Here is a 27276-nt window from a genome sequence, read left to right on the forward strand (position 1 = left end):
CCAACAGAAATTGGTCCAATAAATGATACTATCTCACCCACATTGTTTCTAATGCACTGGCATGAGTGACCTCTCTTTTAAAAAACACTTTAAGTATAGCATAGAACTACTCACTAACTAAAGGTGAAAAAAGGCTCATTTATGACCAAAAGAATGCTGGATTGTCTCATTGTGTTACCTTTGTTAATTTGTTTATATCTTCAGTAAAGACAGCAGAGCCTAATTTGGCCTTGGCTACACTGGTGCTGTACAGCCTGCAACTTGCTGCGCTCAAGGGTGTGAAAACGCCCGCCCCCCCCCCCCCCGAGCGCAGCGAGTGCAGCGCTGTAAAGCGCCAGTGTAATCAGCGCCTGCAGCGCTGTGAGCGAGCGTGCAGCGCTGCAAGCTACTCCCCTCGGAGAGGTGGAGTACTTACAGCGCTGCGAGAGAGCTCTCGCAGCGCTACTACACTCGCGCTTCACAGCACTGCCACGGCAGCGCTGTGAATTGCCAAGTGTAGGCAAGGCCTAAGTTGGGTTGAGAATAAGAATGCTTGGTCATAGATAGGCTGTACGATGTAGAATATACAGAATTATTGTAAATAAAATTGCTCACAGTGAACTGATTGCCATATGAAGCTTTGCATTTTGATTTGATTAACAAGAACATTTCTTTGGTGATATGAGAGTCCACGAACTTACCACTTTTGATTTTTTTATATTAGCTTGATTTTTTTTTTAAAGGGCTTTACATTTTTTCCCCTTACTGTTCTTTTTTGCACTTTTTAAAATGTTTTACTCAAGGCCAACTCCAGACCAGTTACTGTGTGACAATGTGTTCAGTGAAGTGGCCTCTGTATACCCACCCTTCCACAAACCTGCCAGTCTGTTCTCCTCCTCTCTGAGATGTGCTAATTTAACTCTTCCAGAGGACATCACTCAGCTGTGTAAAGGTAAAAGTGAGTAGCAGGGACGGGGTGTGGCAGAGAGAAAAGGGAAATAAATAAAATGTTGCCTGTAGAGGACAGAACATGAAGGAATTGACTTTTTTTTTCTGTGTACAGATTGCTAAAGTATTAATATTACATTCTTGTAGCAAGATCTTATTGTTTCCTAATGGTTAGTGAGTAGTATTAAGGGCTTATGTGTCTGTGGGGGCACTAGAGGATGGAGGGAGGGTATCTCTGATTTGTGTTCTTTGTTCACTTTATGCATTATCCTCTGTAATAGTCACCCATTCATTGTCCTTGATCTGCAGTTTTTATGATGTTTTTCAGCATAGTTCTGAGATTTAGGTGCTGATTTTTTTTTTCATATTACTGTGTGATCATTTGCAGACGGGGCTCCTTGGACATATCATGTGAGGGTTGGCTGTAGCTCCATTATTAAAATTTACATAGGCAGCCGGGTATTGGAAGTATTGGAAATCATAGGCTGTTGTCAGTTGTTATAAAGCACAATCTGTGTGGGAGAGGCTACGTTTATAAAAGTCTATACTAAAACTTTGCACTTAACTGACAGTATGTTCAAAAGAGATGGGATTTTCTTTTACCCTTGTTTGAAATCCCCACTTGAGTGAATGGGCTGCCATTATCCTTTCCGATAAGCTCAGAAGTTTCTTATTATTTTGGATATTCTTATTCGTTAATATTGTGAAGCTAAAGTAACAATTGTTAAAATTAAAGCTGAAGCCAGTACCAGCATGTGTGTGCAGCATGTGATATTTCGGTAAATCGAGGCTTTTAAACGTGAATTACTGGTTCTATCGTTGCTGTTTACTCTTAGCTCTCTGTATTGTGGAAGAGAAATACATTTTTGAATTGTGGGTAAAATAAGCAAAAAACACACTTTCACTCAGTGTACTTATCTGATTTGCTCAGTTTTCTGGCACCAAATCAAACGGCAGACATTCTTTCACTTTTTTTTTCTGAATGCAAGACAACCCTATAGTGTGTCCAGCTGCCTTTGTCTTCCCATGAGCCTTGCTTTAGATATTGCAAAGGGAAGATCACTTTTCTTCTAACTCTGCAGTAAGCCATATGACCTTTCAAATCTAATAATCTCTTTCTAACTAAAATGTGTTTAGAATGATTGTGAAAAACATGAACTGCTTAAAAGCTGTAATTCATTTTAATTTGGCTTCTGTTAATAGATGAAGACTGTGATTACCTAGCAGAAAGATCGATTGAAGAGGTGTATTATCTCTGGTGTTTGGCTGGAGGAGACTTGGAGAAAGAACTTGTTAACAAGGAAATCATTCGATCAAAACCACCCATCTGCACGCTTCCCAAGTAAGGAAAGGAAAACACTTTTGGGGATGGAAACATGAGGAAAGGGGTGGACAGAGAAGTGTAATCCCCCTCCCCCCTCCAAAAAAGAAGTTTGGTGTTTTTAGAAGTTCCAACTTCTTAGTTTCAGAGAGCAATTTGAAAACAACATCCTGAATAATAGTAAAAGCCTCAATACTTCCACACATAAGCTACTATCATTCACTGTTATCCCACTTGATTTTACACCACCCACCCACACTTAATATTGCCTCTGAAAAATTTGCAATAGTGTATGGAAGGTTCAAAATACAAATTATCAACAGGCTGTAAGATTCCATTTCTTAATCAAATGATCCATTTCCAGTATACCATAGCACTAAATGATGCTACATTACTCAGTACAAAAAGCTGCATATTTAGTTACTATGCAATTTAATAAATTAAAATAAAAACTTGCCAGTTCTGTTTACATTTACATAGACCTACAATCCCATACAGTCAATACATTTCACCAGAGATGAATCATTTTTTTTCTTTTCATAAAAATAATATTCTACTGTACAGGATTTATGGAATTGTGACATAACTTAATGTACCCTAGAATTATATCCTTGTTGAAATCTTTACAATATGTTTAGGCTCTGGTCCTACAATGTGATATAAGTGGGTGGAGCCCTGTGCTCATGCAGATCAGATTGCAGGATTGGGTATTTAAGTAATATGTAAAATCAGCTGTGTATCTCCAACAGCATATTTATTTTTGCAGAGCAAAAGAAGATGACAAAGTTAAGGTTTGGTTGGTGGCATGAGATGGGTGAAGTTTTAGTGAGTGCAAAGTAATAAGTACAAAATAACACATTAGAAAAAATAATCCCAACTATACATACAAAGTATTTCTTCACACAATGCACAGTTGCAAGAGGATGTTGTGAAGGCCAAAAGTATAACTGGGTTAAAAAAAAATTAGATAAGTTCCTGGAGGATAGGTCTACCAATGGCTATTAGCCAAGATGGTCAGGGACACAACCCTATGCTCTGGGTGTCCCTAAACCTCCAACTGTCAGAAGCTGAGACTGGATGATGGGATGGATCACTCGAGATCACCCTGTTCTGTTCATTCCCTCTGAAGCATCTTGCACTGGCCACTGTCAGAAGACCAGATACTGGGCTAGATGGACCATTGGTCTGACCCAATATGGCTGTTCTTATGAGTGATTATATGACAGCAGATAACTGACTCAACTCTTTATCTGTTAATTTTCAGAGTTTCGGGGGGTGGGTGGGAGGGGCGGAGAGTGTGTTTAAGCAGTAGAATTTTTGTGATGAGAATCATTTTGTGTGTTAGTTGGCCTCCATTAAAACACACTTCCATCATTTTGTTTTTAGTCACTTTTTTCACTTTTTTAAATGACTTCCTGTATTATTTGGATTGTAATCTCTCTCTCACACACACTCTCACTCACACACACACACACACACACATTTCTGCTTCTGAGTTTAATTAGTCCCATTAATATCTATACTGAAGATGAAATATTTCTTCATTCAATGGACAGATCCTAATTTCATCTCATTAGTGAGAAGCAAATAGAGAATCTGGTATTATAGATTCATAGTTTCCAAGGCCAGAAGGGACCATTGTGGTCTAGTCTGACCTACGTCCTGTATAACACAGAGGGGAAAAAAACTACGTGGCCAAGTGCTCCCAGGATTTGAACCCATGACTTCTGGTGTAGAAGGTGGGAGCCTTACACCTGTGCCCATAGCCTGCCTAGACCCAGGTGAACTTAGTTTCTTGAAAATCAGCTCAGTACAGTATGTTCTAAAATACTCGTTCTGTTGGATCACCCTCATTTGGATGTATCCATAGTTGTGAAGAATTACCCTGCTACAGCCACACAGATAAACACCTTACAAGATCCTTTTGAATGACAGAGATATTTATTTCCCCCTTCCCTCACAATGCAAGAAGCTGGTGTATTGCCCTCTGTTAATCCTGGTCTGTGCCAGGATGAGGAACAAAAGGGAATGTTAATCTCATTCCGTTCTGCTTTGAAGGAGCTGTAAATGGTATTCTGATATGTGTTCAGTATCTAGAAAACGTGAGAAATACGATTTTTTTCATTCAGAATTATTTAAATATTACTAGCTTTTTGCACACTGCTTTTGAACGCAGTTCAATGTAGTCAGGAGTACGGTACAGTATAATTCTAGGAGTTAGTGTTTTATTTTTGTTGTTAAACAGCTGATTGATGTAAAATTTTGCTCTTTTTTTTTTTTTTTTTTTTAAGTATGCGATATTATGTCCTTTAAAATAACCAGGAATTGGTGTTCTGTCTTTCTCTTTAAAGTTTTTTGTTTGAAGATGGTGAGAGCTTTGGGCAAGGACGAGATAGAAGTTCCCTCCTAGATGACACAACTGTGATACTGTCGCTGTGTCAGCTCAGAAATGTAAGCAAAATGCATTCCCAGCTGCCTAGAGAGACAAGGTGGGGAAGGTAATACCTTTATTGGACCAGCTTCTGTTGGTGAGAGAAACAAGCTTTCGAGCTTATAGAGTTTTTCTGCAGGGCTGGGAAACGTACTCAGAGTGTCACAGCTTCATACATTTTACTATTTTACTAAATACATTTAGCTGTGACATTCTATATATATTTCCCAGACCTGAAGAAGTGCACTGTGTATGCCAAAAGCTTCTCTCTTTCACCAACAGAAGTTGGTCCCGTAAAAGATATTACCTCATCCACGTTGTCTCTCTATTATCCTGAAACCGACGCGGCTAAAACAATACTTCATACCTTCTTAGCTGCTTGTAACTCAATTGCAGAAACAATTTATATTTTAAGGAATGTAAGAGAACAAGTGCTGCTGTTCTTTCAAAATACCATTTCAGGCAGTCTTTCCTGGACACTTGCCTGCTCTGGATCCAATAGAAAATTCCTTGGCCAAAGTTAATTAGATTCTGAATTACATATAAAATAAAAAAGGAGAAATTACTGAACTGGGTTTTTTTTGTTTTGTTTGTGATACTCAGTTCATTATGTTGCATTAGCTCTATTTTTACTAGGTAATTGTGACATCCAGTGTTGGCTTAAGTTTAATAATAAAGAATGAGTGTTATCTATTTTTGCTTCAGATGGAACATCTTTCAGAAGTTTCATTTCTGTCTAAGATCAGCCGACTTTACTAAATGACATGTTTACTATGATTGCTGAGTTTCCCATGGTTTAACCTCAGTCTTTGGAAACTTGAAACGAATCTGCAGCTGTTAGGCAACTGGTTTTAAGAGATCACTCAAAGATTCCCTCAAAATTACTGAATATAGTTCTGTTTCACCTCCATTAGTAAACCACATTGATTAAACAATAACTAATCAAATTATTGTTAGGGTGCTTTGGGTGATTGCTGATTCCAGGTTTTACCATATTTCTTACTGAAATATTATTTTTTCTCATTGTCAGTTTACGTGTTCGTTCACATGCGGTTTTTATTGTAGAGTTCTATGTTAATGCTGCGCAATTGGTATTTTGTATTTAAAGCAATAAATAGTATCCAGTATTAGTTTGGGGGAAGATGCCATACAAAAATTAAATGGATGTTACAAATGGATTGCTCAGAATTTTGGTCCATTTTGGCTTGAAGCCCTTTAATTTCTAGAGTGTTACAGGAAATGAAGCATGAGGTAATCAAGTCTGTGCACTCCACATAAAAACATGCTGATGAAGCAACAAAACTGCACTGTTTTACATTAATACATGAAAACTGACCAAAGAAATGTTTTATTACAACATGCAGCAACTACATTGGGGTGAGTTTTTGGCACATAAAATCAAATATCCATGCCTAAAGGTACAAGTGCAGTAGTGGATAAATATAGAGAGCTTTCATTTTTGAGAGGATACTAGCCTGAATCTTGCTAATCTCTTAGCCAAACTTGCAGTGTTAGTTGAAAGATTTATCTTTATCTTTTGGAATCTTCCAAACACAGCTCACGGAACAGAGCACAATGATTGCAATCAAAAAAGGATCAGTGATGAATGAACTGAGAGTCTGAACTGCTCTGTCAATCCCCAGGGGAGATGGCACTATACCCTCAAGTTAAAGATTGAACTGTATAACAGAACACTGCAGGGAAGATGGTATTAAACTTTAAGCACATCGCACTGAAGATGTCTATAAACTTCAGGCTTTAAATCCAGTCTCACCTGCCTGTCACCTTTCGCGAGAACGTCTCTATTACTGTCCATCTCTCAGATGTCAATACTAAAAATGATTAATTAGCATAATTCTATTTTTTATGTAACAAGCTGTACCAAAATCTGTTGTTGGTTTGTAGCTACCTGAATCAAAAGTTCTTGTCAAAGAAAAAGAAAACAGCCATTTAACAGTGTTAAACATTCCCACATACTAATAGGTTATGTGAACAGGATTAATTTTCAGATTTGCTCAAAGTGTAAACAGAATAGCTTCCATTGAGTTTTAAGAGTCGTCATATTAAATTTTGCATACTACTTATCATTTAAGGGTGGACATTCCTTCTTTATCAGAACTAAATTAATATTTAGGCAAATATTAGTACAAACAGTTAAAACTGACTAGTTATAAGTTAATACTTTTCATATTCCTTTAACTGTACCCATTAAGGTACTGAGAAGCATTTTGATGTTAAATACTTTTTTTTAATCTTAATTTCAGAGACTGAAAGATGTTGGTGGGGAAGCATTTTATCCATTGCTTGAGGATGAGTAAGTATATATAATAGCATTCATTATTTTTGAGTGGTGGTTTGTATTATAGTAGAACATTGCACAACTGGACCAAGGTTTTCACAAAGAGAAATCTAGTGTTCACCTCCTATATCTTATTTAGACTCCTGAAGTCAATAGGAGCTGCTGTCTGCTCAGCACTTTAGAAAATAGGTCTGCTTATTTAGGTGTCTAAATGTGAACTGAGAAGCTTAACTTTACCTGGTCTTGCAAATCTGGGCTTTGGTATTTAATGTATAGCACTGAGGGCACAAATGCTGATTTTGAAATTTTGATCTCCTTTCAAAATTGTTTTCTAACTTAAAACCACTTTCCAGTATACATTCTTCTTTTTACATCTAATTGCATTTATTGTTATTTAGCCAGTCTTCACTGCCTTTCTCACTCTATTCCAGGCAGTCAAATTTACCCCATTCAAACAGTAATAATGAGCTATCTGCAGCGGCCAATCTTCCTCTGATCATCCGAGAGAGGGACACAGAGTACCAGCTACACAGAATTGTTCTGTTTGACAGGCTACTGAAGGTATGGAGTTTTAACAGTACTGCAGTAATCTCAGTTATCCATTAATTGAATGGATTAATTGATTCAGTTAATTAATTAGAGATTTCTAAAGAACTAAGCAATTGCAAGTGCAAGCAGAGAAGTGAGAAAGTAAGGAGAGAGGAAAATAGAAGATAACTAGGTGCAGAAGTGAATCCAAGAGAAGAGGGAAAATAGGAGTTAGGAGAAACTGCAAAAAGAAGAGGCAATTATAGAAATCCCTACAATAAGAAAGGCCTTAAAAATAGAAATAAAATCTGAGTCATTATTATTAACACAGTTGCATATGAGAGAGGACATTGAAGCATCTCATATATTTTCTAACAGCAGTGGGCAGTGCACACAGCTACCGAATTAAATGTGAGTGGTGTAGCCTCAGATAGGACAGTAACACTTTTGCATTGCACATTCTGGACTGAACACTCTTCTTGCACATTCAAACAGTACTAGTCTGTACTGTGGTATCACTGTGGGGGGAGAGAGGTTTATTCTTATGGCATGGTATTTTGAATTTTCTCAGCAATATGATTATACACATTTTCATGTGGCACGTGTGTGTAAGAATACACATAAGTACTCATGAGATAAGTGATTGGTTCATTCTGATTTTTTTTTATACATTGTAATAAGTATTGCACTAACTCAGACGTTTTTTAAAAAGTCAGGTACATATACTATGAAAAAAAATACTTAATGCAGAAGAAATTAGAAACTGCAGACATTGCTTATATTTAAACCTTTCAAATGTAACAAAACGTGAAAGGCACTTTCTTTCCTGTAAAAAGGATGTTGGACTGGATTATCTGAAGCAATAAAAGTAAATGCTTAATCCTTGTCTTTTAGAGATGAATGCACCTCTTTTAGATTGTAAAATTTATATACATTAATTAAGTGTAAGCAGATTTACTGTGTTTGACTCCAGTGGTGGAGAAATTTTTCCTAAAGGAAGGATCTTGTTGGTTTCAAGAAAGTAGTGTGTTTCATTTATTTATTTATTTATTGCAGGCTTATCCATACAAAAAAAATCAAGTCTGGAAGGAAGCCAGAGTTGACATTCCTCCACTTATGAGAGGTTTAACCTGGGCTGCCCTGCTGGGGGTTGAGGTAAGAGTAAGAGGATGATTCACACTAATTAGGGAGGGATGAAGATTAGATAGGTACATTTTGTACTATTTGGAACAATGAAGTGAGAATAATATTTTAAACTATGTGAATAAATACAATGTTGGGGCGATTTTTTCTTCACTTCATGATTTCCGTTCTATAAAGCCAAGGAATGTTGAACTTGCCTGGGTTTCAGTTCATTTTTGACTTTTCCAAAAAAGATAAGTGCCTAGGCATCCTTGGCAATATTTAAAAATGCCACTGCTATTTAACAACAATATATTATTATTATTATAACTCCAACAAATACACTTAGCAATCCCCTCCCCAATCAACAAGGGCTAGAAAAAAATAAAGACTCGGAGGGAAAAAAATCTCCTTTCCATCCCACTCTGATCTTCCAGGGTGCAATTCAGACCAGTGAAGGGTTGTCACTATTTGCCGTGCAACCTGGGGTGCCTTCAATGCTTCTCTGCTGTAGCTCAATGTAGGCTATTCACAAACAGCATGCAGGTCATATCCTGAGTGTCTATGTATATCCACAGTCCTGGTCCAGCAGCTCTGATCCCAGCAGCCTGTCAGCAAACACCAGCCACAGTCTGGCTTCTAGCAGCCTTGGTTACTACTTGCAGGGTGACCCCACCGTACTCCCAGGCCTGGATTTTCCCCAAAAAACATGTGTTTTGCACTGTGCAAACGTCTTCTGGACAGTCCAGATATATTAGGTCTGTTGCTCTTTTAAGGTAAGATAAGATCCCATGGGAAGCAAGTTTAAGGGGAAAAACAGTTAAAGAGAGTTGGCAGTTTTTCAAAGAGACATTATTAAGTGCACAAAAGCAAACTATCCCACTATGTAGGAAAGATAGGAAGTATGGCAAGGGACCACGCTGGCTTAACCAGGAAATCTTTAATGATCTGAAACTGAAAAAAGAGTCCTACAAAAAGTGGAAAATAGGTCAAATTACAAAGGGTGAATATAAACAAATAACACAGATATGTAGGGACAAAATTAGAAAGGCACAAAATGAGATTAAACCAGCTAGTGATATAAAGGGTAACAAGAAAACATTCTACAAAGACATTAGAAGCAAGAGGAAGACCAAGGGTAGGGTAGGTCTGTTATTCAGTGGGGGTTGGGAGGGGGAACAATAACACAAAATGTGGAAATGGCAGAAGTGCTAAATGACTTTTTTTGTTTGTTTTTCACCAAAAAGTTTGGTAGCAATTGGACATCTAACTTAATGAATGACAGTGAAAATGAGGTAGACTCAGGCTAAAATAGGGAAAGAACAAGTTAGAAATTACCTAGACAAGTTAGATGTCTTCAAGTCACCAGGGCCTGATGAAATACATCCTAGAATACTCAAGGAGCTGAGAGAGGAGATATCTGAACCATTAGCAGTTATCTTTGAAAAGTCATGGAAGACAGGATAGATTCTGAAAAGGGAAGTATAGTGCCAATCTATAAAAAGTGGAACGAGGACAACCTGGGGAATTACACACCCGTAACTTCTTAACTTCAGTACCCCGAAAGATAATGGAGCAAATAATTAAGCAATCAATTTGCAAACACCTGGACGATAATAAGGTGATAAGTAACAGTCGGCATGGATTTGTCATGAACAAATTGTGTCAAACCAACCTGATAGCTTTCTTTGACAGTGTAACAAGCCTTCTGGATGGGGGGGGAGGGGAGTGGTAGATGAGATCTATCGTGACTTTAGTAATGCTTTTGATATTGTCTCGCATGACCGTCTCATAAATAAACAAGGGAAATTCAGCCTTGATGCAACTACTATAAGGTGAGTGCATAACTGGATGGAAAACCATTCCCAGAGAGTAATCAGTGGTTAACAATCAAGCTGGAAGGGCATATCGAGTGGGGTCCTGCATGGATCAGTTCTGGGTCCAGTTCTGTTCAATATCTTCATCAGTGATTTAGAGAATGGCATAGAGAGTACATTTATAAAGTTTGCAGACGATACCAAGCTGGGAGGGGTTGGAAATGCTTTGGCATTTAGGATTAAAATTTAAAATGATCTGGGCAAAGTGAAGAAATGGTCTGAAATAAATAGGATGAAATTCAGTAAGGACAAATGTAAAGTACTCCACTTCGGAAGGAACAATCAGTTGCACACATACAAAATGGGAAATGACTGCCTAGGAAGGAGTACTGCGGAGAGGGATCTAGGGGTCATGGTGGATCACAAGCTAAATATGAGACAACAGTGCAAAAAAAGCAAACATCATTCTGGGATGTATTAGTAGGAGTGTTGTAAGCAAGACACGAGAAGTAATTCTGCTGTAGTCTGCGCTGATTAGGCCTCAACTGGAGTATTGTGTCCAGTTCTGGGTGTCACATTTCAGGAAACATATGGACAAATTGGAGAAAGTCCAGAGAAGAGCAACAAAAATGATTAAAAGTGTAGAAAACATGATGTATGAGGGAATATTGGAAAAAATAGGTTTGTTTAGTCTGGAGAAGAAAAGACTGAGGGGGTGGTCATGATAACAGTTTTCCAGTACATAAAAAGTTGTTACAAGGAGGAGGGAGAAAACTTGTTCTCTTTAACCTCTGAGGATAGGACAAAAAGCATGGGAGATTTAGGTTGGACTTTAGCAAAAACTTCCTAATTGTCAGGGTGATTAAGCACTGGAATAAATTGCCTCAGGAAGTTGTGGAATCTCCATCTTTGGATGACAAACACCTGTTGGGCATGGTCTAGATAATACTTAGTCCTGCTGTGAGTGCAGGGGTCTGGACTAGAAGACCTTTTGAGGTCCCTAGTAGTCCTACATTTCTATGATTCTATATATTCTAAGGGCTTTTTGTTTATTTAACGTGTTCTTCTTACACTTTAGGGTGCCATTCAAACAAAATATGATGCCATTGATAAGGACACTCCAATTCCTACAGATAGACAAGTAAGATTCCTTTTTAGTTTCAAGTACTGTCACTTAAGATAATGCCAAAGGTTTTTTCCTCCTATTAACTGTAAGTCAACTGTTTTACTGCAGCTGATGCTGCTGATTGTTATTTAATGTTAATGTTTTTTCTCCCAGTTTTGTAATATGCTTGTTCTGCACAAAGCAAATTGGAAGGCCACCAAAAACAAACAATAGTAACACAAATTTAACAAATACATACAATGAAATCTTGTATTTGAGTCAAAAACAATATTTTGAAACAACCAAAGGTAGAGCTGTCATAACCAACCTAGCAAATATTTAAAAAAAAAGTCACTCTCCCCTCAACACTTATTATGCACCTTGGAGTTAGATTCTGAAAGACACACATCATCCCCAAATCCCATCAGCTTCAACTGACGCTGAAGGCATGCAGTACTTGGTGGAAATGGGTTCCTGTTTAGTTAGGTTCTCCAAAAAGTCCTGTCAAATAGTAAATGGCTAACGTCCTACCAAATGGCTTTTCAACTAGCCCAAGAATTTTTTTTCATCGAATTGGGCCTTTTATTATAATAAAGAACTAAGTGACATTAGCATCCTGAGAGATGCTATTTGAGAGTTGAGCTAGAAATCAGTACAACAAAAAATGCCCTTTTTTATTTTTGAGGGGAGGGGGCTGTATTTCAAAAGAATTCTTTTGTATTTTTAATCTGTGTGTGCAGCTCATGGAATGCTCCCTTTTCCCCCAGTTCTGTTTTTGAAGGTGAGGAAGAAAATGGATTATGTTGGTGGTCTGACCTAAATGCCTTCGCTGCATTCCAGTTCTTTCAATGTTGTGGGATTTCTGTGGTGCCACCTCTAATATCCCCGTTCTCTTTTTTTTTATGCTTGTCTGTATTGCAGATTGAGGTTGATATTCCTCGCTGTCATCAGTACGATGAGCTGCTGTCATCGCCAGAGGGTCATGCAAAGTTTAGACGGGTATTGAAGGCCTGGGTAGTTTCCCATCCTGATCTTGTGTACTGGCAAGGTGTGTTCAACATGTTAGTAAGTTTAACCATTCAGTTGGAAATCTGTACAAAAGGGAAGATTTACTTTAAAATATATAGACACTTCCTAAGTAGATCAAAACCAAACCCACATGTTTCTTTTCTCTGCTGTTTCTTTTTTCTTGTTCAGGAGAATTTAAACTTGGATTCAATTGTTCATTTACAGCTGTCAGTGTAGAAATGTCTGGAGAATATATCTGTGGATTACTGAAAATTTAGTGTTCTTGTACTTTCCATTCTATTTGTAATGTAAATTTGTCCCAGTTGTGTTTTATAGAAATTGATCTTTCGTCTTGCATTTTAGCATTCCTTAAACTTCATCCATTTTGTTTTTAAAATGTTCTGTTGGCTAATGCTACTTAGTGCAAAGTTAAAACTGCACTGAACAGTTATTAAGTTAGATTTTTTGGGGAGTAACTTGCTGGAGCATTCCTGAAAAATGTGACAAGGCTGGAAAAAGTCCAAATAATCTACTTAGTGCTGTACTTTCAGGTTTTAAAATATTTTTATTTGCCTGCAGTTTTCATAATGTACTATACGGAGAAAAAATAAGGGTAACATTACAGGTGTCTTAATCCATCTTAAATACGTAAGTCTCTCTGATAAATGAATGCATTTATCTTATGTGTTATGATAGTGAAAGAGCAGCTTTTCATAGTTTCTTTGCATTTTTTCTTCCCTCAGGTCTTGATTCACTTTGTGCACCATTTCTGTACTTGAATTTTAACAATGAAGGTGAGTACCTTCTCTATAGAATAAAACCATATCTCCATCCACCTCATGTGCCCACGCATACAGTATGTACACACGTGCTATATATACCACATTATATATCACAAACAGGTATAAACAAGATTTCAGTGAGTTTTAACTACGAGGGAAGTTTGAAACTTCAGTTCTGTTACTAAAATCGTTCGGAACAAATGGTCTGTCACCCAGTGCTAAATTTTCTTGAAGGACTTATTTTTAAATTAATTTTACTAAAAACTAATTACCAGATTCACTTGCAGATACTGAGAACATTTATTCTTCTTCGAGTGGTTGCAGATGTGTATTCCACTCAAGTGTGTGCACGCCCAGTGCACCAAAGTCAGAGAACTTTGTCTAGCAGTACTCATAGGGCTGCCTCTTGTGCCTTCTGGCCCCTTAGTCCTCCCCTGGCTATTTAAGATTGGTGCTACTCAGTTCCCTTTCACACCCCACGTTTGAGTCGGAGCATTCTGTGTGGTATTTACCTCACCTTTCTTTCTGTCCAATATTTCTGGAATTTTCTGTACATAGTTAGTTAGCAGCTTAGTAGTACCACCTTAGGTTTTTCGTTAGTAATAGTAGTTAGCAGCAGTCTTTAGCCTGGTGGGATGCCCTCACCAGGTTTTAAACATTGCCCATCATGTGTGCTTACTGTGCCTGGGAGAGGGACACATTAATGCAAGTCGTTTAAATAAGAGAATGCAAGTGGTGAGGGGCTTGTTAAGCAACACCTCGTGGAGCTGGCCATGAGACCCGCTTCAGCACTGGTTACTTTGTCCAGTCCCACAAGAACCCTTCGGAACCAACCTGAGACGTTGCTCCAGGCTTGAGGTCACTTTTCCTCTAATACAGGGATCGGCAACCTTTGGCACTCGGCCCACCAGGGTAAGCCCCCTGGCGGGCTGGGCCAGTTTGTTTACCTGCTACGTCTGCAGGTTCGGCCGATCGCAGCTCCCACTGGCCGTGGTTCGCCATTCCATTGGCATACCAGGTGGCATCAGACTTGCTCTGTCTCTCTGTTCCTGTTTCTCCAATAATCCAGGAGCATTCACCTGCCATGGCTGCCGCTGCTTTTTCTGCTGTGTCCTCGGTGCCGTCTGGTTTGGTCACAGAATTGTGTCTCATTCATCAGCAACATGTTCTACAACACATAAATCTCGGTGCAGACTTGGGGTCAGCCTCCTTTTTGGCACTCAGCATCTGCACTGCTGGACCCATATCTTGGCACCAACACTGTTTTGGGGTTGGTACCAGCCTCTGCTCCGGCACTATTGTTTGCTCTGGTACTGAGTGGAAGTGCGATGCTTCTTTCAGTACCGAAGGCATCAACAGCTCATCCATCCTCAATATCAATGCTATCTCTATAATAGTTTTTGGACCAGGCTGGTCATTTGCTTGCCCCGGTAGGGGTGGTTCATCTGTTACCATTGTCTGACTTCAAGCGCATATCGAGATCAAGTTCAGAGTCATCTTCCTCCTCTCCCTCACCTTGCAAGCAATGCTCTTGGAAGTCCTTCAGACCATCCTCAGATCACTATTGGTACTAAGATCTGCACCTTTCCTGCAGCAGGGGTAGACACTCCTGGTCTAGTACCTAGTGACTACCAATGTCTTACCCTTATTCCCATTGGCCTTCTTTGAATTTTTGGGACATTCCTCAGTCTGCAAGATCCCCTTCTTCGACCCATTCTGGGGCAAGGTCACCAATCCTGGCTGCAGTCTGTCTTCCTTAGCCACCTCTATTTCAGACACAGTCTGAGGTCATTCCTCCTGAGCTGCTCCAGCCTGATCCTATCATACAGGAACAAAGTTCTCCCTCAGGAACCTCCATTCATCCTGCTCCCTTCTTCTTCCTCACCGCTTGACTCCATGGTACTGGACTCTTCTTCTCCTGTCCCTGAAGATGTCATTCCAGGACCTCTTGAAGCCTATGGCTTCTGCCTTGTGTATTCAGGCTGAGTTTGTGCAGGAGAATACGCATAAATTGCTAGATATTTTCGAGTCCTTAACTCCAGGGAAGATGGCTCTACCAATTATATGAAGCTTGGAATATCCCACCTACCACAAAGCATTCTGAGAAATTGTATTACGTTCCTATGAAGGGCTTTGAGTGTTTGTATTCCCATCCATTCCCAAACTCTCTCATTGTGACAGCAGTGAACAACAGATTACAGCTGGGGAGATGCAAGTCCCCGCCTAAGGACAAAGAGTCTAAGAGGCTGGACTTGATGGGGAGAAAAAATTACTCTACTTCATCATTACAGATGCATATTGCAGATCAGCAGGCGCTGTTATCTAAATATGACTTCGTCCATCGGGATACTATGTCCAAATTTGCACATGTTAATGAAATTCTCCAAGGAAGAGCTTAATGCATTTATTGCAGGGGGCCACCTGGTGGCCAAAACGTTGTTGCATTTGGCTCTGATCATGTCAGACTCTTTCTCCAGAATTATGGCATCAGCTGTGACTATAAGAAGGGCTTCATGGTTACAGAATTCTGTCTGAGCATAAAGGACTTAGTTTACATTCATTGGGGTTTTATACCCTAGCCACAAAGAGACGTCATTATGGAGGGCAAGAGCAACTGCAGCAATATTGCTCACATCTATTTTTCTGACATTCATCCTTCACTGTTAGGCAGCAGGAAGGAACATATTTCACAGAGAAGGAGGCCTTCTGGATCCAGTTTTAGCCAGCCAGCCCCTTCCTTCACCACCATCAAGCAAGCAGCCCGGAATGTACTGGTGGATCACTTCAGCAGATCCTTTTCCCCTCATCACAAGTGGTCCCTTCACCTAGAGGTCACCAGGTTCATCTTCAAAGGTGGGGGTCTCCCCAGTTAGACCTGTTTGCGACCAAGCAGAACAGGAAATGCCATCAGTTTTGCTCGCTATCTGGGCACAGCCCGGAATCCCTCTCCAACGCTTTCCTGCTCCCATGGACTGGTCGCCTGTTCTACGCTTTTCCGCCGATCCCTCTGGTTCACAACGTCTTCCTAAAAGTCAAGCAGGACAAGGTGAGAATTATTCTTATGGGCCCTGGCATGGCCATGTCAACTCTGGTGCGGCATGCTCCTGGATCTGTCGGTAGTAACCCCACTCTTGCTTCTACTCCGGCTGGACCCAATCTCACAAGACCACGGCTGACTGCTTCACCCGAACCTTGCGTCCCTGCACCTAACTGCATGAATGCTACGTGGCTAAACCCAGAAGAACAGGCCTATTCGAAACAGGTTAGGTAGCTCTTGCTAGGTAGTAGGAAGCCGTCCACACGGGTTACCTACCTGGCCAAGTAGAAGCGCTTTTCGATATGAGCATCTCAGTGAGCTCTCTCTCCACCTCGTTCTTCCCTTCAGTCTATCTTGGACTACTTGCTCCATTTAAAGCAGCAAGGCCTACCAGTGAGTGGCAGGTCAGTGTTCTCGCACAAGATGATGGTCCGTTTTCTCCAGGGGCTGGAGAGGTTCTATCCTCAGGTCCATGAGCCGATCCCTCTATGGAACTTAAACCTGGTTCTGTCGAGTCACGGGTCCTAGCTTTGAAACGCTAGCATCATGCCCCCTGCTGCTTCTCTCTTGGAAGGTTGCCTTCTTCGTGGTGATCACCTTGGCTAGAAGGGTCTCTGAAATCAAGGCCCTTACGTCAGAACCACCTTCCATGGTGCCTTTCAAGGACAAAGTCCAACTGCACCCCCACCTGGCCTTCCTGCCAAAGGTGGTGTCACAGTTCCATAGCAATAGGCTATTTTCCTGCCAGTCTTCTTCCAAATGCCTCACAAGAACTCTGAGGAATGGCAATTTCACTCATTGGATGTCAGATGTGCCCTCGCCTTCTATATCGAGAGGACTAAACCCTTCCACAAATCCACGCAACTCTTTGTAGAAGTAGCAGAAAGGATGAGACGGCTATGTGTCAGCCCAGAGGATCTCATCCTGGATAACCGCCTGTATTCGGGCTTGCTACGAACAGGCAAATGTCCTGTTTCCGGCCATCTTAACCATTCCACAAGAGCCCATTCCTTGCACAGTCCCAATCCAGGACATCTGCAGGGGCGCAACCTGGTCGTCAGTGCATACCTTTGTATCTAACTACATCATCACCTAACAGGTCCGAGATAACGCCAGATTCGGGAGAGCAGTGTTGCAGTCAGCATGTCCATGATCTCTGAGCCCACCTCCTAGGGTACTGCTTGTGAGTCACCCATGGAATGGACATGAGCAAACACTCAAAGAAGAAAAAATGGTTACTAACATTTTGTAACTGTTGTTCTTTGAGATGCGTTGCTCATGTCGATTCCACGACCCACATTCCTACCCCTCTGTCGGAGTTAACCTGCAAGAAAAAATTGAGAGGGTGCGTGGCCAGCAGCGCCCCTTATACCGTCGCATAAGTGCGTGGCATCAGAGGGCGGTAGAACCGGTCTGACGGATACCACCGAGGGAAAAAGTTCTGGCAACAGTGCATGTGGTGCGCACACACCTAGCCAGAGATTTTTTCCTCAGTTGTATCCATTAGGCCAGTTCTACCGCCCTCTGGTGGGAGCGCTGCTGGCCACGCACCCTCTCAGTTTCGTATTGCAGATTATCTCCGACAGAGGGGTAGAAGGATGGGTTGTGAAATCGACATGAGCAACACACCTCAAAGAACAACAGTTACAAAATGTTAGTAACCATTTTTTCATATCAGCATCCTGGAACGTCAAGCCATTTACAGAGTGTGCAGGGTATTTCAAGTGCAGAGCAAAGCCAGAGTGATTCATATGCTCACCAGCAGCACCACCATGATACATTATGTGAACAAGAAGGGAGTAGCTCACTTAGGCAGCTTTGTTCGGAGGTGATAAAGTTCTGGCAGTTCTGTGTCAAAGAGAATATCATTCCCAACAGCCATTCATTTACTAGGGTCCCAGAATTACTTGGCCAATTGTCTTGGCAGGACTTTGTCCCAGAATCACCAGTAGTCTCTGAAGAGTAGTGCGCTGAGGTCTGTCTTTGGATAATGGGGCATTCTTGCTCTTGACCTGTTTGCAACAAAGGACAACAAGAAGTGCCAACAATTTTGCTTTTGAGTGGGTCTCAGCCAACACATTTCATCTGAATTGGGGATATGCTCTGATGTATGCTTCTCCCCCAATCCCAGTCATTCCTCAGGTCATCCTCAAGCTGAAGGTGGATCATGCCAGACTGATTCTTTTGGTGTTTCAGCCTCTGGTCCAAAGGAAATCTGTTATCTTGAACTCCATGAAGCAGGGCCAATGAACTCTGAGAGAGAAGATTTTCAAAAGATTACAGGATGACAAAGAGAGGGGTAGAGAACCCCTAAGTTATCCTTCACTTGAAGAGACCAGGAAAACCGTGCCTTAGGCTCTGTGGGCATCCTAGCTAAGAGCTAGTCAGACATAGCTGGAAAAGGAAGATTGTTAAGGAAGCAACCTTGAACAAAGACTATACTTGTTAAGCTAGTTATTTTGTTTGTTTGTAACCTTTTCTGTCTTTATCCCTTATATTTGAACTCACTTAAAATCTTTCTTTTTGATTGAATAAACCTGTTTTACTTTTTATCTAAACCAAACCAGTGCTTTGATTGACTTGAAGTGGTTGTCATCTCCAGTCAAGCAGCTGTTTGTCTCTTTAAAGGAGCAGCGAACTTAAAATCTGCTGTGTATGGACAGTGATAGGGCAGTGCATTGCAGCGACATCTCTGAGGAACTCAGGCGCTGGAGCTGACTGTTCCCTACTAGGCAAGGTTGGGGCTGGGAGAGCCCTGAGAAGTTTGCTGGCAAGGCAAAGAAGGAGGTGTGCCAGGGAGTTGGCACAGCTTAGCTACAGCAAAGCTCCTACCACTTCCTGAGGCTGAGAGGAGTAACTGTGTCTCACAGCTCTGGGTATCTCCAGCCGCTTGTCACGCTCATCTTTTTGTTTCCTTTGTGGATTAAATGAAGGGTCAAGGGGTCTCCTTGCAAACAATTTCCAGATGGATAACATCCTATATTACAGTGGCTTATGGGACAGTTCAGAATTGGCCTCCACAGAGGTTAAAACAGGGGTGGGAAAACTTTTTGACCTGAGGGCCGCATCTGATTGTGGAAATTGTATGGCGGGCCATGAATGCTCATGAAATTGGGGGTTAGGGGGTTTTTTTGGAGGGAGGACTCCAGTTGGGCGTGTGGGCTCTGGGGTGGGGCCAGAAATGAGTTCAGGGTTCAGGAGGTTGGGGTGCAGGGGGTGTGTGGCTCCAGCTGGGGGTGCGTGCTCTGAGTGGGGCTGGAGATGTGGGGTTGGGGGGGTGCACAAGGGTGCTCCGGGCTGGGACCCAGGGATTTGGAGGGTGGGAGAGGGGGATCAGGGCTGGGGCAGAGGGTTGGGGTGCGGGAGGGGATCAGGGGTGCAGGCCCTGGGTGGCACTTACCTCAAGCAGCTCCTGGAAGCAGCAGCATGTCCCCCCTCTGGCTCCTATGCGGAGGCGCGGCCAGGCAGCTCTGTGCGCTGCCCCGTCCTCAAGCGCTGCCCCTGCATCTCCCATTGGCCACGGTTCCCAGTCAATGGGAGCTGTGGGGGCAGCATGCGGAGCCGCCTGGCTGCCCCTACGTGTAGGAGCCAGAGGGGGGATATGCTGCTGCTTCCAGGAGCCGCATGGAGCCACAGCACACGCGGAGCAGGGAAAGCCCTGGACCCTGGTCCCCAGCAGGAGCTTGAGAGCAGGATTAAAATGTCTGAAGGGCTGGATGCGGCCCTCAGGCCATAGTTTGCCCACCCTTGGCTTAAGAGCTCATTTGACAAGGGCCCATGCGACATCAACTGCATTTCACAGTGACTTTTTGATATTGTACATTTGTAGACTTAGTTTTCCATACATACTTTTACCAAGCATTATCCTATTACAACTGCATCTAGATCAGATGTAAATTTTGGGAAGGCAGTTATTAGTTCAGTTAACTCCGAGCCCCACCTCCTTCTGATACTGCTCGTGAGTCATCTGAGTGGAATACACGTCTGCAACAACTCGAAGAAGAAAAGACCTATCTGTCCGGTAACTGTTCTTTGAAATGCAGGTGCAGGCATGTATTCCATGGCCCTCCTTTCCTCCCCTCTGAATCAGTTTCAACTCTGATGTTCTGTGTGAAGGAACTGAGGGGGTTTGGGGCTTAGTCCTTAATTAGCCAGGAGAGGGCGGGGAGAAGGGTCCAGAAGGTACTACTAGGCAAAGTTCACTGACTTTGGTGCACTGCGTGCGCATACGTCTAAGTGAAATACATGTCTGCACCCATATCTTGAACAACAGTTACTGTACAGGTAAGTAACTGTCTTTTCTGTACTGAAAGACAAAGTGCTGAAATTTTGGGGACAATACACTATATCCTTCAGGTAACAAAGTGGTTGAATCCCTACTTTAGGTACAAAATTTGTTTTTACCTATAGACCTGCCAGCAGCACTTCTGTAATATACATATATACATTCCTCTTTTTCTGTGAATGTTCTGTAGTGGAGCCTGGTTTCTGCTCTCTTGAGTCTAGCTTTCCTTAGCTCAAGTAAGATCCTACATGAAAACCAGATAGCTTAGTCTCAGTCCAGGCAAAACAAAGATTTGTTGGGAGAGAGGAATTGAGAGGGATTGTGACTGCTCCATCCATTGACAGGATATATATACCCTTTGTCCTGGTGGTTCACAATCTTGATGGGCTTAGTGGACCATCCCAGCCCCTGGATTCTTATGTCACTGCAGGATTCCAAAGCTGTCTCTCTCATATTCTGCTAGTTTAGAAGTTGTAACCTTTCCTGTCATTTGCAGACAGCAGTACAATATAGTCATTTCTTTGCCATTGATAGGACATAAGAAACCAATCAAGAGCAACTTTTATCAGTGCATAGTAAAAATAAACAGTTTAGGATTGGTAGTAAAGATTTGTTGTAGCAGTTGTTTGTGTTCTTGTAAGGCTTGAGGCCACAACCTAGATCACAATCCCATTTTGCTAGATGCTGTTATGTACTAGAGAGAGCGAGGGAGACCAAACCACACAGGGCAGATGTTAGTCACATCACTTATTGTGCTTTTGGAAGGCACTCAGGTACTATGGTGGTGAGGGTGGAATAAGAATTTCTATACAATAGAAACAGTCTAACAATCAAAATTATAATTAGAAGAGGTAGAAAAAATGTGAGTCACTGAGATGAAGTGTCTTGTCCAGTGTCAAGAAGTCTGTGACAGACTGTGTAATTGAATTCTGATCTCTTGAGTTTCAGTTCTGTGCCATAGCCACAAGATTATCCTTCATTCCTAAAGAATTCTTTAAAAAAATTCCATTGCAACTACAAGCAGACCTTAGGTAGACAGATGTGGTCACTCAAGTTTTGGAACTTGGACAAGGTTAATGCCTATATTACAATAATTGATATGGGAACACTACTGATCTGAAAGTCCCAAATTTTTGTACTTCACCTCAAAACCAATACATGGTAAAACTGAATTTATTTGGATTGTTCATTGCATAATCAGTAGCAATATCATATTTCTTGAGTAGCTTTAAAATATTTTTTTAAAGGAAAAGTGTTGTTTTTCATGCATTTTACACTGTTAGATACTATGTGTGCAGACTGATAACAAATCAGGTATAAATACTTCTTTAGTAATGAACGTTTTCCAGTGTACAGATGTTCCTTGTACACTCTACCTTCCTACCTAATGTTGCTTGTCCTAATTCTCTTTTAGCTCTTGCCTATGCCTGCATGTCTGCTTTTATTCCCAAGTACCTGTATAACTTCTTTTTGAAGGATAATTCTCATGTCATTCAAGGTAGGTTGGTGTTTGTTTCCCTTTTCTTTTAACAAGAGAGTTTATGGAGTAGTTATTTATGCTGTGTTTTCAGTAAATTTGTTTTTTCTTCAGTGGCTTTTTAATTGACAGAAGTAGAAGCATAATCTTTCAGCATTATAGAAATACCTACTTATACCTTCAAATATTAGAAGACCAGGGTAGTAAGTGAAGGAGCAACAGCAAAACCAAAACAAAAATAAGTAGGGAAGCGTGTGAAGATGAAAAACTAACCAACAAACAGAAGCAGCAGCAGCAAAAAAAAATGCTTGCTGCTCTCTGAAGCAGTTTTAAGCAGGAACCAATCAATGTAATGAAATCAGAATCCTAAAAAGACTCCCTCTGCACTTCCTGTCATGGTGGTCTATCATTGAGGCAATCCAAAGCCACTTTATTGCAGACTGCCATTCCGCTTCAGAGCAGAAGGCGAGAGGAGCAGCAGATACCAGTGTGTTTAGAGAATACATTTACTTTAGTAGAGGGTCAAGAGTCTGAGGGGAGTGCCCTATGCTTACACTTAAAGTGCTACGGTGGCACAGCTGCAGTGCCTCAGGGAAGACACTTGCTACAACGGTAGGGATCATCCCCTCACTGTAGGTAATCCACCTTCCTGAAAGGTGGTGGCCCAGGTATATGGAAGAATTCTTCTGTTGACTGATGTCTACACTACGAAATTAGGTCGAATTAATAGAAGCCGGTTTTATAGAAATCGGTTGTATACAGCCGATTGTGTGTGTCCCCACATAAAATGCTCTAAGTGCTCTAGTCGGCGGACCGCGTCCACAGTACCGAGGCTAGCGTCGACTTCCGGAGCATTGCACTATGGGTAGCTATCCCACAGTTCCCGCAGTCTCCGCCGCCCATTGGAATTCTGGGTTGCGATCCCAATGCCCGAATGATGCAAAACAGTGTCGCGGGGGGTTCTGGGTACATGTCGTCAGGCCCCTCCCCCTCCATCACAGCAACGGCAGACAATAGATTCGCGCCTTTTTACCTGGGTTACCTGTGCTGACAACATACCACAGCAAGCATGGAGCCCGCTCAGCTCAGCTCACCGTCACCATATGTCATCTGGGTGCCGGCAGACGTGGGACTGCATTGCTACACAGCAGCAGCAGCTAACTGCCTTTTGGCGGTAGACGGTGCAGCATGACTGGTAGCCTTCATCGGCGATCTGGGGGCTGGCAGCCGTAGGGCTGCATTGCACCAGCCCTTGCCTTTTGCCTTTTGGCAGTAGATGGTTTATTACTACTGGTAACCGTCCTCGTCGTACAGCAGTGGCTGTCAATCATGGGCACCTGGGCAGACATGGTCAGTCCAGCAGTGGCTGGAACTCCGTATGTCCCCCAGTCCCCCATCCTGCTGCCTTCACAATGACGATGATGGCTATCAGTCGTAGTATGCCATTTTCTGCCAAGCGCCCTGTTGGCTCATCGCACATTAGCAGAGTCTTCCCTGAGCAGCAGATCGTGCAATAGGCCTGAAGGCTACTGCCAAGTGCCCAGTATTTGCTGCCAAGCACCCAGAAGATGCCGAGGGCTATCAGTCATGCTGCACCGTCGTCTTAAGATGTAAAAAATAGATTTGTTCTGCATTCATTTGCTTCCTCCCTCCCTCCGTCAAATCAACGTCCTGCTAAACCCAGGCTTTTGAGTTCAATCTTTGGGGGGGCCATTCTGTGTGACAGTTGTTTGTGTTTTCTCCCTGATGCACAGCCACCTTTCTTGATTTTAATTCCCTGTACCTGTACGCCATGTCGTCACTCGCCCCTCCCTCCCTCCTTCCCCTGGTCCGTCAGATACTAGTTTCGCGCCTTTTTTCTGACCAGACTCCATAGCTAGCACTGGGATCATGGAGCCCGCTCAGATCACCGCGGCAATTATGAGCACTATGAACACCACGCGCATTGTCCTGGAGTATATGCAGAGCCAGGACATGCCAAAGCAAAACCAGGACCAGCCGAGGAGGCGATTGCAGCGCGGCCACGAGAGTGATGAGGAAATTGACATGGACATAGACCTCTCACAAGGCACAGGCCCCAGCAATGTGGAAATCATGGTGTTCCTGGGGCAGGTTGATGCCGTGGAACGCCGATTCTGGGCCCGGGAAACAAGCACAGACTGGTGGGACCGCATCGTGCTGCAGGTGTGGGACGATTCCCAGTGGCTGCGAAACTTTCGCATGCGTAAGGGCACTTTCATGGAACTTTGTGACTTGCTTTCCCCTGCCCTGAAGCGCCAGAACACCAAGATGAGAGCAGCCCTCACAGTTGAGAAGCGAGTGGCGATAGCCGTGTGGAAGCTTGCAACGCCAGACAGCTACCGGTCAGTCGGGAATCAATTTGGAGTGGGCAAATCTACTGTGGGGGCTGCTGTGATCCAAGTTGCCAGGGCAATGAGAGACCTGGTGATATCAAGGGTAGTGACTCTGGGAAACGTGCAGACCATAGTGGATGGCTTTGCTGCAATGGGATTCCCAAACTGTGGTGGGGCCATAGACGGAACCCATATCCCTATCTTGGCACCGGAGCACCAAGCCACCGAGTACATAAACCGCAAGGGGTACATTTCAATGCTGCTGCAAGCCCTGGTGGATCACAAGGGACGTTTCACCAACATCAACGTGGGCTGGCCGGGAAGGGTACATGATGCTCGCGTCTTCAGGCAGTCTGCTCTGTTTCGAAAGCTGGAGGAAGGGACTTTCTTCCCGGACCAGAAAATAACCGTTGGGGATGTTGAAATGCCTATCGTGATCCTTGGGGACCCAGCCTACCCCTTAATGCCATGGCTCATGAAGCCCTACACAGACAGCCTGGACAGGAGTCAGGACCTGTTCAACTACAGGCTGAGCAAGTGCCGAATGGTGGTGGAATGTGCATTTGGGCGTTTAAAAGCGCGCTGGCGCAGCTTACTGACTCGCTCAGACCTTAGCGAAAAGAATATCCCCATTGTTATTGCTGCTTGCTGTGCGCTCCACAATATCTGTGAGAGTAAGGGGGAGACATTTATGGCGGGGTGGGAGGTTGAGGCAAATCGCCTGGCCGCTGATTACGCGCAGCCAGACACCAGGGCGGTTAGAGGAGCACAGCATGGCGCGGTGCGCATCAGAGAAGCTTTGAAAACGAGTTTTGTGACTGCCCATGCTACGGTGTGAAACTTCTGTTTGTTTCTCCTTGATGAACCCTCCGCCCCTCCCCCCCCCACCCGGTTAACTCTACTTCTCTGTAAACCAACCACCCCACCCTCCCCTATCCTCCCCCCTGCGAGCACCACTTGCAGAGGCAATAAAGTCATTGTTACTTCACGTTCATGCATTCTTTATTAATTCAGCACACAACTAGGGGGATAATTGCAAAGGTAGCCCGGGATGGGTGGGGGAGGAGGGAAGGAAAAGGACACACTGCAGTTTAAAACTTTAACTCTTATTGAAGGCCAGCCTTCTGCTGCTAGGGCAATCATCTGGGGTGGAGTGACTGGGTGGCCGGAGGCCCCCCCACTGTGTTCTTGGGCGTCTGGGTGAGGAGGCTATGGAACTTGGGGAGGAGGGCTGTTGGTTACACAGGGGCTGTAGCGGCGGTTTCTGCTCCTGCTGCCTTTCCTGCAGCTCAACCATACGCTGGAGCATATCAGTTTGATGCTCCGGCAGCCGGAGCATCGACTCTTGCCTTCTGTCCGCAAGCTGACGCCACTTATTATCTTCAGCCCGCAACTTGCTCTGTTCATCCCGCGATTCAGCACGCCACCTCTCCTCTCGTTCATATTGGGCTTTTCTATAATCAGTCATTGACTGCCTCCACGCATTCTGCTGTGCTCTGTCAGCGTGGGAGGCAGTCTGTAGTTCTGTAAATATGTCATCACGTGTCCTTTGCTTCCTCTTCCTAATCTTCACTAGCCTCTGTGAAGGAGAAAGATTTGCAGCTGGTGGAGGAGAAGGGAGAGGTGGTTAAAAAAGACACATTTTAGAGAACAATGGGTACACTCTTTCACGTTAAATTTTGCTGTTCACATTACACAGCACATGTGGTTTCGTTACAAGGTCGCATTTTTCCTCTTATATTGAGGGCCTGCCGGTTTGGTGTGAGAGATCACTCATGCAGTGCCAGGCCACAGATTTCAGCTTGCAGGCAGCCATGGTAAGACACAGTCTTTTGGCTTTTTTAACCTTCTTAACATGTGGGAATGGTTTCAAACAGTAGTGCTCTCATTTCCCATACCAAGCACCCGTTGGGTTGGCCATTTAAAATGGGTTTGCAATGTAAAAGGAGGGGCTGCGGTTTCAGGGTTAACATGCAGCACAAACCCAACTAATTCCCCTCCCCCACACCCAATTCTCTGGGATGATCACTTCACCCCTCCCCCCACCGCGTGGCTAACAGCGGGGAATATTTCTGTTCAGCAGAGCAGGAACGGGCACCTCTGAATGTCCCCTTAATAAAATCACCCCATTTCAACCAGGTGACCGTGAATGATATCACTCTCCTGAGGATAACAAAGAGAGATAAGGAATGGATGTTGTCTGCATGCCAGCAAACACCGGGACCATACGCTGCCATGCTTTGTTATGCAATGATTCCAGACTACGTGCTACTGGCCTGGCGTGGTAAAGTGTCCTACCATGGCGGACGGGATAAGGCAGCCCTCCCCAGAAACCTTTTGCAAAGGCTTTGGGAGTACATGAAGGAGAGCTTTCTGGAGATGTCCCTGGAGGATTTCCGCTCCATCCCCATACACGTTAACAGACTTTTCCAGTAGCTGTACTGGCCGCGATTGCCAGGGCAAATTAATCATTAAACACGCTTGCTTTTAAACCATGTGTAATATTTACAAAGGTACACTCAACAGAGGTCCCCTGTGTGCCCTCAGGGTCTTCGTTGAGTTCAGGGGTTACTAGTTCCAGGTCCAGGGTGACACATATCCTGGCTGTTGGGGAAACCGGTTTCTCCGCTTCCTTGTGGCTGTGAGCTATCTATATTTCCTCCATCCTCCTCTTCCGAACCCTCTTCCCTGTGTGTTTCTCCAGTGAGGGAGTCATAGCACACAGTTGGGGTAGTGGTGGCTGCACCCCCTAGAATGGCATGCAGCTCCGCGTAGAAGCGGCA

The 27276-nt window shown here is 43.1% G+C and overlaps 1 protein-coding gene across 1 annotated transcript in view; it reads left to right on the plus strand.

Annotated features, from left to right (window-relative positions):
• Positions 1-27276, plus strand: part of TBCK (TBC1 domain containing kinase) — a 188490-nt gene that overhangs the window by 59960 nt on the left and 101254 nt on the right. The window contains exons 10-19 of the mRNA XM_065404906.1: positions 783-931; positions 2131-2269; positions 4600-4699; positions 6944-6993; positions 7410-7539; positions 8563-8661; positions 11524-11586; positions 12472-12598; positions 13302-13352; positions 22077-22160. Coding sequence (XP_065260978.1) covers positions 783-931; positions 2131-2269; positions 4600-4699; positions 6944-6993; positions 7410-7539; positions 8563-8661; positions 11524-11586; positions 12472-12598; positions 13302-13352; positions 22077-22160 — 992 coding nt within the window. The remainder of the gene's footprint in view (positions 1-782; positions 932-2130; positions 2270-4599; positions 4700-6943; positions 6994-7409; positions 7540-8562; positions 8662-11523; positions 11587-12471; positions 12599-13301; positions 13353-22076; positions 22161-27276) is intronic.

Source organism: Emys orbicularis, chromosome 5 (genome assembly GCF_028017835.1).
Source record: "Emys orbicularis isolate rEmyOrb1 chromosome 5, rEmyOrb1.hap1, whole genome shotgun sequence".
Lineage (NCBI taxonomy): Eukaryota > Metazoa > Chordata > Testudines > Emydidae > Emys > Emys orbicularis.